The sequence below is a fragment of the Aythya ferina genome (assembly GCF_964211825.1).
Source record: "Aythya ferina genome assembly, chromosome: 5".
In the NCBI taxonomy this organism is placed as follows: Eukaryota; Metazoa; Chordata; class Aves; order Anseriformes; family Anatidae; genus Aythya; species Aythya ferina.
Window position 1 is genome coordinate 28,386,636 of NC_140301.1, and position 15,296 is coordinate 28,401,931.

Below are 15,296 nucleotides of genomic sequence, written 5' to 3' on the forward strand. Positions count from 1 at the left end.
AGGCCTGTTGTAGAGGGGCTTCTGGTCTGTGTAGACTCAGACCTCAGGGCTGAATGGAGCTTGCATTGGGGCCAGGGAAAATGCAAGTAGAACCGAGGTGTGGGGGCTGCTACTGCTGGCTGTAGTATCTTAACATCTGTTTAGATGCTGAAACAGAGTCCTCTGGGTCTGCCTCAGAGCTATTTTCTTCTCCTCCAATACAGCATAGGATTGTGGAACTGAGCTACATGTAGCCGATTAACTTCACTTTCAGAGCAAAACTGACTATGAAAGAGTTAACCTGACTAATGGCAACACTTCAGTAAGAGTGAGGGAGGTGGAACTCAAGTCCCAAGTCTTAATAAAATGCAGGTGTTTTATTGTTAGGTTAAGAACTCCTAGTCTAAGACTTCAGCAAGCATTTAAAAACAAGGAAAAAATGTGCTGTTGAATAAGAAACTTGGAAAGGCAACAACGGGCCGTGCTAGGCATTTATGGAGAGTGCGGCATTCACTGGCTAAGGCCTACCATAAAGTTCACAGAGGGAAAACAAAACACATAAACATTACATGAACGACACCTCTCACAACATGCATCTGGCCTCCGATGTATTACACCTGGGACTAACTTCTGACATTTTCCTTTCCACCATCCTGGCTTGGCTCTTACTGCCCCCCTACAGAGTATTTCTACAAACGCTCTCCAACTCTTCCTCCTCCTCATTTCCTGGTCTGTTTGTGGAACCTATGGGGTGACAGGCAGCATGGGCATCACACTCAGCTACTCTTGCAAATGCTTTCTCTGTCAGGGATGGGATTTTTTATTTTTTTTTTTTTTAAAGAGCAAATGATTACTATTGTAGAGCTAGCTAGTTAAAAGAAGTTGTAAAGAAATCACTTATCACTGTGTTCTCTTTCCTTTTTCCTCCTTATCCCAAGGAAGCAGAAAATTTTGGGGAGCATTTTTCAGTAAACTACACCAAGTTTCAGTCACAAAGTTGAGAGATTGCCCTGAACTTTGAGCTCTAGCTTTAAGTTCTCCATGTGTTTGGAGAACAGTAATAGTTATGACTTAGTAAAGGGAAGTAGAAAATGATGAACCAGTGAAATCTGAATGTACTTATAGTGGCTCAAGGCCTAAGACAGACAGGTGAGATACTAGCAATACTAAGTGAAAGAACAGAAATGACATACAGAAAACTCTAAGAGAATAAAAATGAAACTGATGGAGCTGTTGAGCTTATAAACATGAGTACGTGCGAGCTCTCATTTACATGGAGCAGAGCTCTTAGGACAGCCTGAGCAAATAATTCAGAAAACCAAAGAACAAAAATCAAAACCCTCTGTAATCACAGCCGGAAACCCAGAAACCCAAACAAGCCCACGCTGTGTGCCCTGAGTGCACCACTGCACTGCGTCCTTGCTGCAGTGGCTGTACTGGGCCCTCTGTACCGGTGGGCAGGAATGGGGGCATCAGGCAGGCACGGCACAGGTGAAGAAGGAAGGTGAAGTGCAGATCCAACCTCTTCTTCACACACCTTTAAGAATTACCCTTCTTGACTCCCAGCCATCATCGAAAACAGGTGTATTTAAAAAGAAGCTTCTTGTTAAGATGCAATGGAAATGCAGACTGCAGTTTAACAGGGAGCCCAAGAGTAGAAATCTTCATTAAGAGTATCCCAGAAATCCTTGTAGGAATCTTTGTGTTGGCCTGCTTGTGCATGGTCTCATGGGGACCATCAAGCAAGAGAAGTCTCTGTCAGCATCTGCTAGCTGCTTCTAATTTTAGATCTTCCCCGGCCTTTTCCTTTCCTCCTTTGCTTGGTGAGACTGCTTTTCATCCCACTCCTACTCTCCTTTGCAGCTGCTGGTTCCTGTTACTGTCTTGTGTCAGCAGTTCTCAATCTTCTCAGACAACCCCGCTGTTGTTTGTGCTGTGCTACGTGAGGGAAACAGCCCATGCTTTCTGTTCCCTCCTGAAAAGTCACCACACCTCAAGCTCCAGCAAAGCTAGGCAAGCCCCTGTTCAGCACAAACCCTGGCCAAATCCAGCACATCAGATTGCAACAACTGGCAGTGCCTCTGGTCTCAGTGCAGGGAAATATCCAAGATCAAAGCTAGAAGCCTGGCTTATTTTTTCTGTCATCAAATTGGCCTTTTTTTTTTTTTTGTCTTTCTTTCTTTCCAGTCTTACAGTTATTGTTATCTTTTCTGATGTGTGTTATCTCTGTGAGTCACTGAGAAATAGTGGATAGATTTGCAATAATATATGTACAGCCAGACCAAAGTGTTTTCAAATTAGCTTGTCTCAACTTTGAAATAATAATGATGTCAGTCGCTGAAATATTCAAGACAAATACTTTATACTAGTACTAAGTATTAAAAATAATCGCTAGCCTTTAGGTCTCATTTCAGGAGTTGGACTCAATGATGGTTGTGGGTCCCTTCCAACTCAAGATATCCTATGATTCTATGATTACCCTTGCAGATACTGTCAAATCATCCATATGATGCAAAATAGAGCAACATTATCCTCTAAATAGAGCAACATTATTCCTGTGCTGTAAAATTGTCTTGTATTTGACTTAAAGAACTGACTGATGATCTTAGCATCCTGTTTCTTATTCCTCTGTCTTTGCATGTTAAAAGTTCCCCTTCCAAATTTCATTTCCCTTGTGTATAGTTATTTTAAATGCCTGAAAAGAAAAAAAAAATCCTTTACAGCTTTCTTCTTTACATATAAAATGCTGTAGTTAACTACTTGTAAAAGAAACAAAGATCCCCGTTCGAGAGAATAATAAATTGGTAACTCATTACAGGGGAAGTGGGGAGGAGGGTGACAAGACCGAGATTTTGCCAGTAACATAGAGAACTGAAAAGATTAAACTCAGAATATTGGGGAAAAAAAAAAAAAAAAAAAAAAAAAAAAAAAAGCAAAACCTTTGCTTTTCTGCTGCCCTACCTATAGCAACTTTTTGGGTGTATTTCAAGAAATGGTTATTTTTAACCTTATTCTCCTTTTTTTTTTTTTTTTAAGTGATGTAAAGAATGTTTACCCTATTTTTTATTTATTTATTTAAATTTCTTGTAGCCTGGCCTAAAGGGTTTCAGCCTTGTACCTTTCACAGGTGACCTGGAGCTCTTTTGCTGGGTGTGAAAATGCCTGAAGAGCTTATGTGTAGAGCAATGGCCTTCGTTTCACATCAGGTTAGAAATGAGTTCAAGGGACAGCAGTGCAAATGCCCCCACCCATGGCAGGGCTCAGAAGGGATAGGTACAAGCCAGTAAAAGCTGTTTGCTTTCCCTTTCCCTTGCATTACTGTGGGATACTTGCAAACATTTAATTAAAGCTATTGTATGCATGCTTAACTGGGAGCTATCTGTGGTTCCTTGAAACCATTACACAGGAGCACCAAAGAAAATACAAGGGAGTCACTGAAGGAAAATACAAATGAATTAGAAAAGCATAGCAACCGAAGAATACATTTCCCATAATACAACAGTCAAAGGTCATGAGGCCACAGATGCTCAGTTGCTCATGCATATCTTCTATTCTCTCCACTTGCATGCCTGCTCCGGAGAGGGCAAAGATTTAATGAGGATGGGGCTAGCTTTAGCAGTTCTCACCCTTCCTCACACCCCACATCTGAAAGAGCATTGAAAGCCTCTTTGAAGATGGAATAGACGCACATTGAACTGTCCCAGTGCACACACACAATCTGGGGTTTTCTCATCAGGTACAAAAATACAAGGTGACCGTTCTCTTCCGGCTTTCCAGAATACGAACAAAGCTGCTGAATCAAAGACTTATTGAATTTAGGCTGGAAAGGAGTTTCTCCACTGCATCTGTCTTTTCAATCTGCAGTAGCTGCCCTTCTCAGAGTCAAACAGTTTCTATTAGTCAGGTCGTTTTTCCTCAGTCCTTATGAAAAAATCCTGTTCAGTCAAAACAGCGTACTATTTACAGGAAGCTTGGCAGGGTCAAAAAGTGACTGCAAAACCAATCTCTTGTTAAAACACATACATTATCTGCTCTGATGTACATACTATTAGAGCTCAGCAATCTCTGATTTGATATCAGGACCTTGAAGGTGATTTCAGAGTCAGATTTGTTAAACTTGGCGACGTTATGCGTGTTATCATGTGTCATTAGCAGAGCTAACTTAGTCGCTCCAAGTCCCACTTAATCTATCCAGCTCACTACCCACAGCTTCTGACCTACTTAGTCACTTCCTGTCTTTGATTTTCACCTTAAAGCCTCTTTTCTGTGTTGGCCAGTGACTGCCATTTAATCTTAATCAAACTTCCTTGGGCTTCCATTACTGTCAAGCACAACTCCTCACGCTGTACTGCGCACCCTTCTGAGTGCAAGAATGTTGATTTGCAGCCAACAGTCTACCTCTTCTCTTGTGCTCTAAGTTCATCTTTGCTTTGTTTTTCTTCCTGTATGAGTCACTCCTTCCCCTCTTTGAGACATCATGCCACGCTTTGTTCCCCCTCCCTCCTCAGTGATGGAGAAGCCACCATATCCACCGCTTCTGTAGAGACCTGGTACATGTACATCGTCGTGTCCACACAGCTACCACGTGCAGGTTGAGAAAAATTGCTGAAAACTAAGAAATGGAGTTGGCCACAGGCTGCTACAGAACATCAGTTTTTTTAACATGAGAACATTTGATGGCAATAGCAACTGTGTGTAACCCATAGGAGAGGTGTGCAGTCTCTCCTCACGCGTGTGCTCTCTCCCAGCTCTTTTTTCAATATAAGCACTTTTCCTTTTTCCTCTTCCTACTTCTGTGCTCATCAGCCTGTACTCGTACTCTTGATTTTCTGTTGTTGATGTTAGCATGCAGGGGCTATAAGATCATTCACCGAGGGCAGCAGCCTAGTCCTCCTAATAAGCAGAAAATACCATGCATATTGGAAGGAGGAATTAGCTACAGGCCGTTCTCATTAAGCCTCTCCTTCAACTTATCTCAGCTCAAATTGTATTTTTGAACTGCAGTCACTATACGGCATTGTAAGCTGAAAACAAGCACTTGAGCCCTTTCCAGCGAGGCTTTGAGTGGCCCTGATAGGAGGCATGGAGGAGAGATAAGCAGTGCATTGAAGTTGCAGTATCGCTGTCGCTGAGGGCAAGGAGTGAATGGAAACATACCCTCCCTCTGGCACTGCCTTGCTCCGGCCGGGGGGAGAGGATCAGGCCGAGCAGCTCCAGTTCACACGCGGCAGGAGTCAGCGGCCTCTCAGCTGATGACAGATTAGACTCGGGGCCTGCTTAGTGGGAACACTGTGATTAGACCTCAGCAGCATCTGTCTCCAGCACTGAAGGAATTACTGCTGCAGGCTGCGATTTTCTCAGCAAGCTGTAATTATACCAGGAACCTCATTCCTGCCATTTTTCTTGACAACTTGAGTGCAAAAAAAAATGCGGGTGGGTGAGCAGAAATTGCGAAAGGAGCGGGAGAGAGACACCTGCTTATTTTCGTTCAGCTCATTTCACTCACTTTCCCTGGGTTTCTGAGATGCGTACGAACCACAGCCTGTTCTTCCTCAAAGGTCAGTGCCGAGGTTTAACTCCCAGCAGCTGTCCTGCCACCCACCCACGCTGACAGGACACGTCCTCTCCATGCTCTTAGGCAACACGGCACCCGGACCAAGTGAGGGTGCTTGCAGGAGACACCCAGCAAGCCCAGCCCTGGCAGTGCCCCTCGGCCCCCTCCCAGGGGAGCAGCGGTGAGGGGGCCAGGCCCTGGTCACCCCCGACCGAGAAGGTGCAGCCTGGGCAGAAGTGGGGCTGTTGGAGATTGGGCAGGGTGGGTTTGAACCTGGAAAATGAGTTTGAACCACAAAGGCCGTGCCTAGACTAGGACCTAAGCCTCTGAACGGTGTTGGGTTGTATGCGGTAGCTCTCTGTTTTAAAAGATGAACAGTTCCCAGTAACACCTGGTGAGTTTTGCCAAAATAATGATGTCAAAAACGAGCAGGACTTCTTTGTAAGATTTCTCTACTAGTAAAACACTTTCTTTTGTGTACTTGTAACTCCATACAAGCTTGATTGCCATTACTCTTTTCTTTGCTCAGAATATAAGGAAAACAGATATTTTTTCAGATTAAATCTAGGAGAGGAGGGCAGAAATAATGTATGTATTCCTTTCTTAACTTTCCTCAGGGCTTTAATGTGACTGACATACTTTGAAGGCAAGAGTGTCTTATCTGCGTTAAGCAATTTTACATCCAGGCTGTACTCATCTGGAAGAAAGCAGAATTGTTCCCTACCAGCACCCCGTCCCTCCATCCAGCAGCGTGTCGGGCAGGACAGCCAGGGGCGAGAGCGTGGCAGCAGCACCGCGGCCCCGGGGCTGGCAGCCCCAGCAGGCAGCATGCTGGCACGCAGATCGCCCGGCTCCAGAGCCAAATGTCTTCAGATACTGGTGGGAAAGACACACATCTGGAGTCGTCTGGAGCTGGCAAGAAAAGCTGTAGAGAAAGAGGAGAGAAAGGGAAGGTTGGAAAGAAAGTGGAAAGAACGCTCCTTGCACATTTTGCTTTCTTTTCCATCTGCTTGTGCGATGTTGCTGTGAGCTATTAAACAGCTGCAGGGCTCTGCCCCAGAAGGGGCTGTTTCAGCAGTGATGGAGAACGAATCCTGCAGCAGAGTGCTCTGGGAGCACCCTAGAACGAGTGGGGTGGTAGAAATGTTCCTCTGATTCACTATCACGCTAAATACCCTTGGGACCAGGGCACCTGGGGCAGCAGCCAGAGGCACTGTTGCAGCTCCCGAAGCCTCTGGCAGGCGCTGGGTGCTCCTGACCCATCCCTGGCGCAGTTGGTGAGTCCCCTCTTCTCCTCTGCCTCCCAGGCAGAACATAAGCCTTGCCTGCCAAGCCTCCGGCACTGGTTCTGAAATTGAAGGCGAGCGCATTGCTCAAGCAAAAGGTGTTTGCTGACTGCAAGACTTTGTAGCTTGGGGAGATAAGGGCGGTGGAGGAGGACTGGGAGCAGGAGGAGTGGGCATACTGTGACTGCCAAGGGCTGAGCAAGAGAGCTTTTTTTTTGCATCCATTCAGACGCTCAGCTATTTCCTGCTTGGTTCCTGCAGTCAGCATGCTCCACCTGCTTTTACTTAACCATTTCCTGTTTACCGCTTCCAAAACCTTTCTGGTGCGATCACTACGCTGCCAGTAGACTTCTATCTTCACAGTCCTTTTTGGACAGGCTTCACGACATTTTTTTCTTTCCCTCTTCTCTGTACAGACCGTTCAGACTGAGGCATTGAGGGGGTGGGGGGTGCGTGTATGTGTGTATGCATGTGTGTGTGCATTTCTTGGGGCCAAATTCAGTCATCACACAAGTCTGTAGTTTTGTCAGGAAAGCATTTGCTTGCTTGCTCATTCTTTCTCTCTCCATATGCCTGTTTTTCTTATCCTACTGCTTGCTGCTTTTTGCAGACTTATCAAAGCAAAAGGCAGTAGCACTGAAGGCAGGTTTCACTTTCTGTTGCATAGAGGGCTCTAGATATTTAGAAGAAAGACTCTTCCCATCACTTTCAAGAGTTAACAACTCTCCCACAAACAAGGGATTTATTTCCTGGATAGCTTGCCTAAGCTTCAAATTATTTTCTAGTTTTGAAAGAGACCGATTTCTTCTGGTTTGCTGTTCAGTTTCTCAGATGTGTAAGGCAAGGTATGAGGAGCAGGAAGGATCAGACAAAGAAAAATAAATCCCTTTGCTAGTGTAGATGGCTCCCACAAGTCCCCATCCCACACTCAGTCACGTCTTACAGAAATCGCCAGAAAAACATGCATGCTTCAAGTCTAGTCTCCTTAGCCATAGTATAGATAACACTGCAGCCAAGACTGAAATCAAATTTATTTGTCAGTGCTTTTGCTGTTTGTTTACTTTCTGTGTTTCTCTTCTGGAGCAGTGAAAATAGATTCTTCAGTTTCCTCTCTGGTTCTCATGCTCTTGCACAGCGCTGCAATGTTTGGGTTGCGGTGAGCACTGCAGGGGAATGTTCCCTTCTTAAAATAAATCATGGAAACATTTCTGTTGGAATCAGGGCTTGTAAAAGTTTATTTATTTTTCAATAAGAAGAATGTCGGGCCAGCTTTGACCTGACACTGTATCCCTTGAAAAGGATCAGGCCTGTGATGCACGTCGGTGTATATACACAGCGTATCTCTGCATGTACACACGCAGTATACATGCCAGTGGTACTCGTATAACTGAGCGCTGAAATCATCCTCCAAGAATGCTTGACATGTTGTCCCAGCCTGCATCAGACAGATCTCACAATTCCTTCGCTCACCCTGTTAGTGTAAGCTGGTGGTGCTTCGGCTGCAGGCTTCCCAGGAGAAGGCAGGGGGCTGGGAGCATAGGCTGGTGGTGTCTCCGAGCTGCTCCACACTGCTGGGATTTATGTGGATGGGCTCACGCTCCCTCACAGTTCTGAATATTTTAAGAAGAACACCAGCCCCCTGTTTCAGCAGTAGCATAAATATATACGGTAGCACACCTGTATGTGCTGGGAGGAATGGTCTGGACATCAGTGATGTCAGCCATCTGCTGCAGGCATCGTGCAGCTTAAATCAGAGTTTGCTAAAGTTGCCTTCAAGCTGTCTGAGAGCAGCTTTGGAATTTTCTTTTTAATTAGGAAAGGAAGCAGTTGTTTTCTGCACAGAAGTGTCTTTCAGATTGGCCCCAATATGTAGAACGGTTACTCTGGTTCCCATCCAGCCCCATTCATTCAATAGCTTGTGTCAGGGCACTTGTCACCAGTGGCATTTGCCCAGAGTGAGTCACACCCGCCCATGCAATGTGTGAGAGCTTTCAAATCTTTTTCATCTTCATTTTATAGGGTACAGCTCTGGCAAATTCATGACCGTATTGTACCACACAGCTCTTCTTACAGCAGCTTCTTTTCTTCTCTCCAGCTTTCCGTCCAAGGGGCAGCTTCTTCCAAAAGAGGCTCTGTGATTCAGTGCCCATCTTTGTTTTCCAGATGTTTCTTTCACCACTCTGCTTTCCGGTTGCATTGCAAATTCGGGTGCATTCAAAATATTTTTGCCTCTCCCCCACGCTTAAAATGGAGAAAAGCTGAAATATATGAAAATGTAGGAAGAATGAGAGTAGGGCTGCACCGGACTGCACAGGACTCTTTCCAGGAAATGGGTAGAAGGTTCATCAGATGAGTCACTGAAACCCTAGATGACTAAATTCTTGAAGAATAAACTGTCAGGAATATGATACTGGACAGGACATTCAGGGGGAAAGAGAAACTTCTTAAATAGCTCTTGTTTGTTTTCTGTTAGTGATTCATTCCTAAGGAAATTGCTGCATTTCTGGCCCGGGCCGGCAGCAGCAGGCAGGCGGTGCCAGCCTTCACGTGAAGCGTGCCGCTGCGCTCAAGGCCTCGCAGAGCCCAGTGTCTGCAAGGGATCCGGAGTGCTCGTGCTTGTCCTGCCCCCAGGCAGGCTCTTCGGCTGCCTTCCCCTGTCCCTCCCCACCCCGCAGAAAGGAGGATTCGAGACTTGACGTGTTTGGGTCACCACGAAGATGGGAGTGTTGAAGGCAGGGAGCCTGTGAGAGAAGGCTGTACAGAGCCAAAGTGAATAAAATAAGGCAGGGTCACCAGTGCAGTTATGCCATCTGAATCAATTTGCCTCTTTCTTAGCATACCAGCAGGTATGAGACCAAGAGGAAATGAAGGCATTAAAGCTCCAGTTCTAAGCTCCTTCTAAAAATTTCTCTCCCTCTACCTGCTCCAACCAGTAAACCAAGTTGTATCAATAAAATTGGCCCAAGGCTCTGAATTTGGATTTCAGAAAAGGTCTTGAGATTTTGAGTGCCAGTAACAACAGAAGCAGTCAGGCTCCCTCTGCAGCTACCTCCAGAGGAGCTGAACCAGCGCTCGCAGCAGCGGGAAATGTTTGCAGTAGTATCCGCGTGTGGAGAAACCCCAGCATTCCAGCAAGCCACTGCCAGTTCCCATTTTGGTGAGTTTGACCTAGAGCATTTAGCGTTTCGACATCAGTTCTGCGTCTCATAATGCTGTTTACGTAATGAGCTTTCATTTGGTTCCTATTAAAATCGTGGTACTTCTGCAAACCGCTGCCTGTAAATATCAAGCCACCCAGTTTTTCATTAGTTTGTGATATAGGAGGTAAACAGTCTGTCTGTAGGATGCACACCATAGTCACCTGGTAGAGGTGGCTTTTTCCCCTCTTGGACATGCAAAGTTCAGATCTCAGAAGCAGGAATGTGAAAGAGCTATTCAGGGTTACTGAATCCATCTCCTGCAAAACCACAGTGTAGTTACTCCCCGATGGATGTTCCCAGCTACTGTATTGATCAAAAGAGAATCTACATCTCCTCGTAGGCACGGCAGCAACAATTCTGCTAAGGGCTGCAGAAGTGGTGTGTGTAGCTCTCACAGATTGTCCCAGCGCCGCTGACATCTCCGAGGCAGTGCAGAGCGGTTCCTTGTATTATATATACCAGCACTTTGAAGAATTCAGTTTCAAATGTCTGAAACAATGGGGGTTTCACCGCTTCCTGTGGGAGCCTGTTCTGCAGCCTAACTCGTTTCACCATCTGGAGTGTTTTCCTGAGAGTCTGCCCACTTTTAGCTTTCTTTAGTTGTGCTTCCACTCTTCCGCCTTAAAGGTGACTCGCTAAACATTTCGTTGCACGAAATTCATGTTATATGGTGCTTTTTCCTTTTTTATGATGATCAGGGAAACCTGAAGGCTCGATGGCTTCTTCTCTTTGCCTTTCGTTCCTCAGAAATTGTAATTAGGAATGAATAATGTATTGCAGCTTTTCTATCCGGTCATCTCGACGACTTACCAGGAAGGTCAGCATCATTGTACTGTTTTTACAGATGAGAAAACTGAAGCACAGAGTAGGAGACTACTTGCCCAGGATCATTCAATGGGCTGGTGGCAAGGCCTGGGTTTTTAGCCAGTTCTCCACAATAGTGCCCTACTTTTTTTTACTTTTTTTTTTTTCCCCCTCCAGTCCAGTTCCCTTTGGCATTGTTGGAGTACCTAGCACAAGCTTTCCGAGAACTTTATTCAGAATTGTCATATTGTAACTGAAAGGCCAGCCTGCTGAATATTTAACAGTTACTATCCTTCCAATGTGTTCATTAAGCATCCTAATTAAGTAGAGATACATAAAACCAGCAAAGCATTTTAACAGACCGATTCAGTCCCTAGAGCCTCCGAACTGAATTTCCTTCAGCTAGCCTGTGCTTTCCTGGTTGCGGATTGTCCAAATTGAACACAGTTTGTATCAAGCATGCTCTTATCAGTGCGCTGCAGAGAGGTTTCCTTCCTCTTCGGTACCACCACGCTTACTTCACCTGTTATATTTTCCTTAGCTGTGGTTTTTGGTAAGCCTGTTTCTCAGAATCTGGGTAGCTATTGAACTATAAATCTTCCTATCTGGGGCGATAACACTGCAATCGGCACAGCACAGAGTGCCGTGCACAGACCAATATTTGGGCTGGTGCTGAGCAGGCTCACCTGGGCATCAGCAACACCTGCTCTCAGCAGCACAGAGCTCCTTGGGGGCTGCTTCCCCTACCTGAGGGGGACATGCCTTAGGGCTTCTGCCTGCCTGGCCTGTCATTTCAGTACCTTTGCTAGATCTGTCTGGGCACATGAGCGAGACCAGTTTTTTCTCTGCCACCACTTGGGAATGACAGGAGAAGCGGCCGCTATGGTGTGGCTGGCAGCCTGGTCTCCTGACTGCCCCATGCTGATCCCACTCTGAGCTCAGGGCACCGATCACGCGGGAGATGCGGCGCTTTGTACGGCTTGGGAACAGTAAATGAGAGCTATGGGTAGGACGGAGTTGTGTCTGAGGGCTAGCACATCAATGTCCCTGGCTGTCAACCACTTTCGAAGCATGCCAGTAAGTGAGCCAAGCCCTTACCAGCTGCGTTGTTTCCCCCACTTCTCCTCCAGGCCGCCCTTATTCCGGATATCATTGAGCCAGAGTTTGAGGATTTACCGAAAGCTGCGAGGCTGCTGTAGGTCACTGAGCACATTGTCTTTGCTTTCAGATTGAGTTTGAGAAATTACCAGCGGTGTCATGCTTATGCCTCCTGGCCATGTGAATAGAGGAAGCTAAGAAGCAACAATAGATTACATAAAGCAGGGAAATCCCCCTCAAACTTCTCCCAGACTATCTTAAACTGAAGTTGATTTGCATACATACACTACAAATAGCTTTGCAATGGCTTCTGGCCCCATGAAAGGGTTACATGTGCTTGCCTATAATCATTTAGGCCAGTTCCACCAGTTGAATCACTCAGAGAAAATAAAATAGGCTGAATGAGAGCCCATATAGAAACCCAAGCAGTTTTATGTAGCATCAGCCTACTTCAGGTAAGGACACAACTGGGTAACACTATGCCGTAGAAGATCAACGGGAACTGTTTGATACCTGGTAATAATGAGTGGTTATTCTAGAAAGCCAGTGCCAAAAAGCTATCTTAATGTTTATAATTTGTGATGACGGATGGATGGTGTCTTTCTTTGGCTGAACTTGCAACTGAGCTTCCAATACAAACCCTGCTTGGTGGAAAATGGACCTTACTGAAATCCAGGAAAAAGCTGTAGAGTCTTATAGATGAAACCTGTGACCCACTGCTTTTACAGGCTCTGAGATTCATTAGGCCTGGCATTCCTGCATGATGCTGTTCAAGAAGCAGTGGTGTTAAACATACTTGCAAAATTCCTGTGATTTTTTAAAAAGTCACAGTTTAACAGAAACAAACAAATGACCAAAAAAGAGATAGCGTAGTGAAAATGCATACTTACTGTGTTATCTCAGGCCCAGAAATCTAGTTGGCTAATCCAACATTTACAAAAATCTTTTACATCAGCTTTAATGTGCTAAGAATGACAATGTTTGTAAGCCTAGTGCATCATGACTGCGGAATGCCTAAATTCTTGAAGACAGATGGTATTTTCTGTTCCCTTGCTGAGGGACTTTATCAACTAAAAATAATGTTATTTTTCCCATTAACTGGTTTCTTATTTTGGGGGCTTTTGCAGCCGAGTTGTGGTTTTTTATTTGTGTATCTGTGTGTGTGTGTGTGTGTCTGTTTGTTTGTTGTTGTTTTGTTTTAATAGGATAAGGATATAAAGTTCCCAAAGTAAGAGTAGCTTCTTTGGAAAGAATTTGCTCACCTACTCCCTTTCTTAGCTTTCTGCAGGAACGTGTTTTCAGATAGGTTTACTGCCAGCCCTGTTGCAAGCAAGGCAGAGTGTAGGCAACTACACTGATTCTTTAGGCTCTCCCAGGAAACTCACAGAAAGGATTTTCTCTACATTTTTTTCTACATTTTCTCTACAGCTTACCTTGCCAACCTGTGTAAGCCTCATGATTCTTCTATAATATCCCCTCGGTTAATATTAATAATGTCATGGCCTGTTGCAGGGGAATACCATGCCTTGCACCCTCCTCCTTTCAGCTTTATTGACTTTCTTCAAGGCTTTGATACAGCCCAATAGGGATCGGCCCAGATAGGAGCTGGCTGTTCTGCAGGGTCCTTGGGGCAGAGCTTGTCACAACAGATCAGCTGTAGAAATCGGAAGAGAAGTACATATTTGAGTAGGAGCGTGATACCTTGCAATGCACTTAATAGCAGTGAACAGGAGGACATGACTCGATCTGACTGATGATTCATTTTTACCTTGGGTATTTTGGTCTTAATAACGCTGTGTGTTTCTTCAGTTTGTGTTCTTTCTGTCAGCTTGCAGGTCAATTAGAAAGGCATTAAAGGATGCTTTTATTTTGTCTTTTAATATCTCCTCTCACAAAAAGCAGTCCATTTTGTCCATAAGGTGTCTAATCACAGTAATTTAACATTCTTTATTTACATAGTAACATAATCCCAAAGCACTTTACCTCCTGGCATTGACATGGGACCAAGATTAAAAATGGAACAGCTCGTACTGGTTAGGAGGGAGGCTCTGCTCTCAGCCTAGGCGTTAGGAAAGCACATAGGGCGCAGCCATAATATTTGCTCTGAATCCAAGGCAATTTGCTAATAGTTGGAAGATATACTGGTATGAGCTGTGCTCCGCTTAACTCTAGGAAACGTGTTTGAACTGTAGAGAGAAACCTGTGGTAGAGAACGTCAGTCTTTTTGCACATCCCATTCTCTGTTCATAGGCACTGGCTATCAAAAAAACAGTTTTACTGGGAAACCAGAGTGATGCGAAGCTCCTCAGCAAGTATACACTGGCACTGGGAGAGCTCTGCCAGGGGGTGACAGAGGGGCCTGGACTGTGCTAAGGTTTGGCTCCAGAGCATGAGGAGCATCAGAAACTTTGTCACACAGAATGAGAATGAGTCTGGATATTGGTAACTAGAAGGACATCCAGGCAGGCAGCAGAATGAGGATCATTACACATAAATTAATCCGTTTTCAACTAATCTGTGAAATTAATTTATACTGAAATGTACCTTTATTTGTTTTGTGGATTAAACAGGTTTCCAAGTGGCTGTTCACTGGAGAAATACTAACTTTGTCATCTCAGTCTTATACATTGCTATTGAGGTTCTGTCTTTATTGTGTGTTTCAGATGGAAAGGATCAATCAGATTTAACCTGGGAAGGAACCAATCCTGCCCTGCAGACCATACAAGTGAGAAACACTGTCTTGAAAAATACTTTAGCTGATGCTGCTTCACCCAGCACTACCGGTGCAACTCCTGGCGATCTATCCAATCCATAGAAAGGGCAAATGCAAACTCCACTCAGAAATGAATAAACAACACTTTTTCAAAAATTCAGGCATTCTTCTTTTGCCTCTTTAAAGACTAACTTCAAAAGCAGATGCTCTTCTCTGTGTGTGTGGTGCCATATTAAACTCTGGAATTATGAAAATTCTGAGTTTTGTTCAGGTTAAAATGCTAGTGAAGAAACATAAGCCACACACACGTTCCGAATTCACCCCTACACCTCACCAGTCTGCAGGAACTGACAAACGCACAGCACTTGCTTTCCACAGCGCATAACATAGGGAAATGTTCTCTTCTGCTTTTTAAGAGAAATGGTAAACCCACTCGTTGGTTTTATTAAGAAGCGATAGTTCTGTGGGCTCTTATTCCTGTAATTCTCTTGTAAATCATCAGGGATGATGTAACAGAGTTGGCTGTAGCAGGGTACTGGCAGTTCAGAAGCGAAGGAGAGCAGGTAGGAATCCAAATGGTGGGAAGGCTGGCGTGTGTTACAGCTGCTTAGCTTTTTCTACCTTCAAAGCACTGTTGGAGTGTTTGCAACATGACTGCAAAG

General features: G+C 44.8%; 1 protein-coding gene across 15 annotated transcripts in view; it reads left to right on the forward strand.

The window, feature by feature from the left end:
* Positions 1-15,296, forward strand: part of RAD51B (RAD51 paralog B) — a 459,905-nt gene that overhangs the window by 402,342 nt on the left and 42,267 nt on the right. For 6 of the 15 annotated variants that reach the window (XM_084519479.1, XM_084519480.1, XM_084519467.1 and 3 more), the window contains one exon: positions 14,585-14,790. The exons of the other annotated variants lie outside the window; for them this stretch is intronic. In XM_084519479.1, coding sequence (XP_084375605.1) covers positions 14,585-14,736 — 152 coding nt within the window. In that variant the 3' untranslated portion in view covers positions 14,737-14,790. Of the gene's footprint in view, positions 1-14,584; positions 14,791-15,296 lie in introns of those variants that run through there. 15 annotated transcript variants of the gene reach the window in all.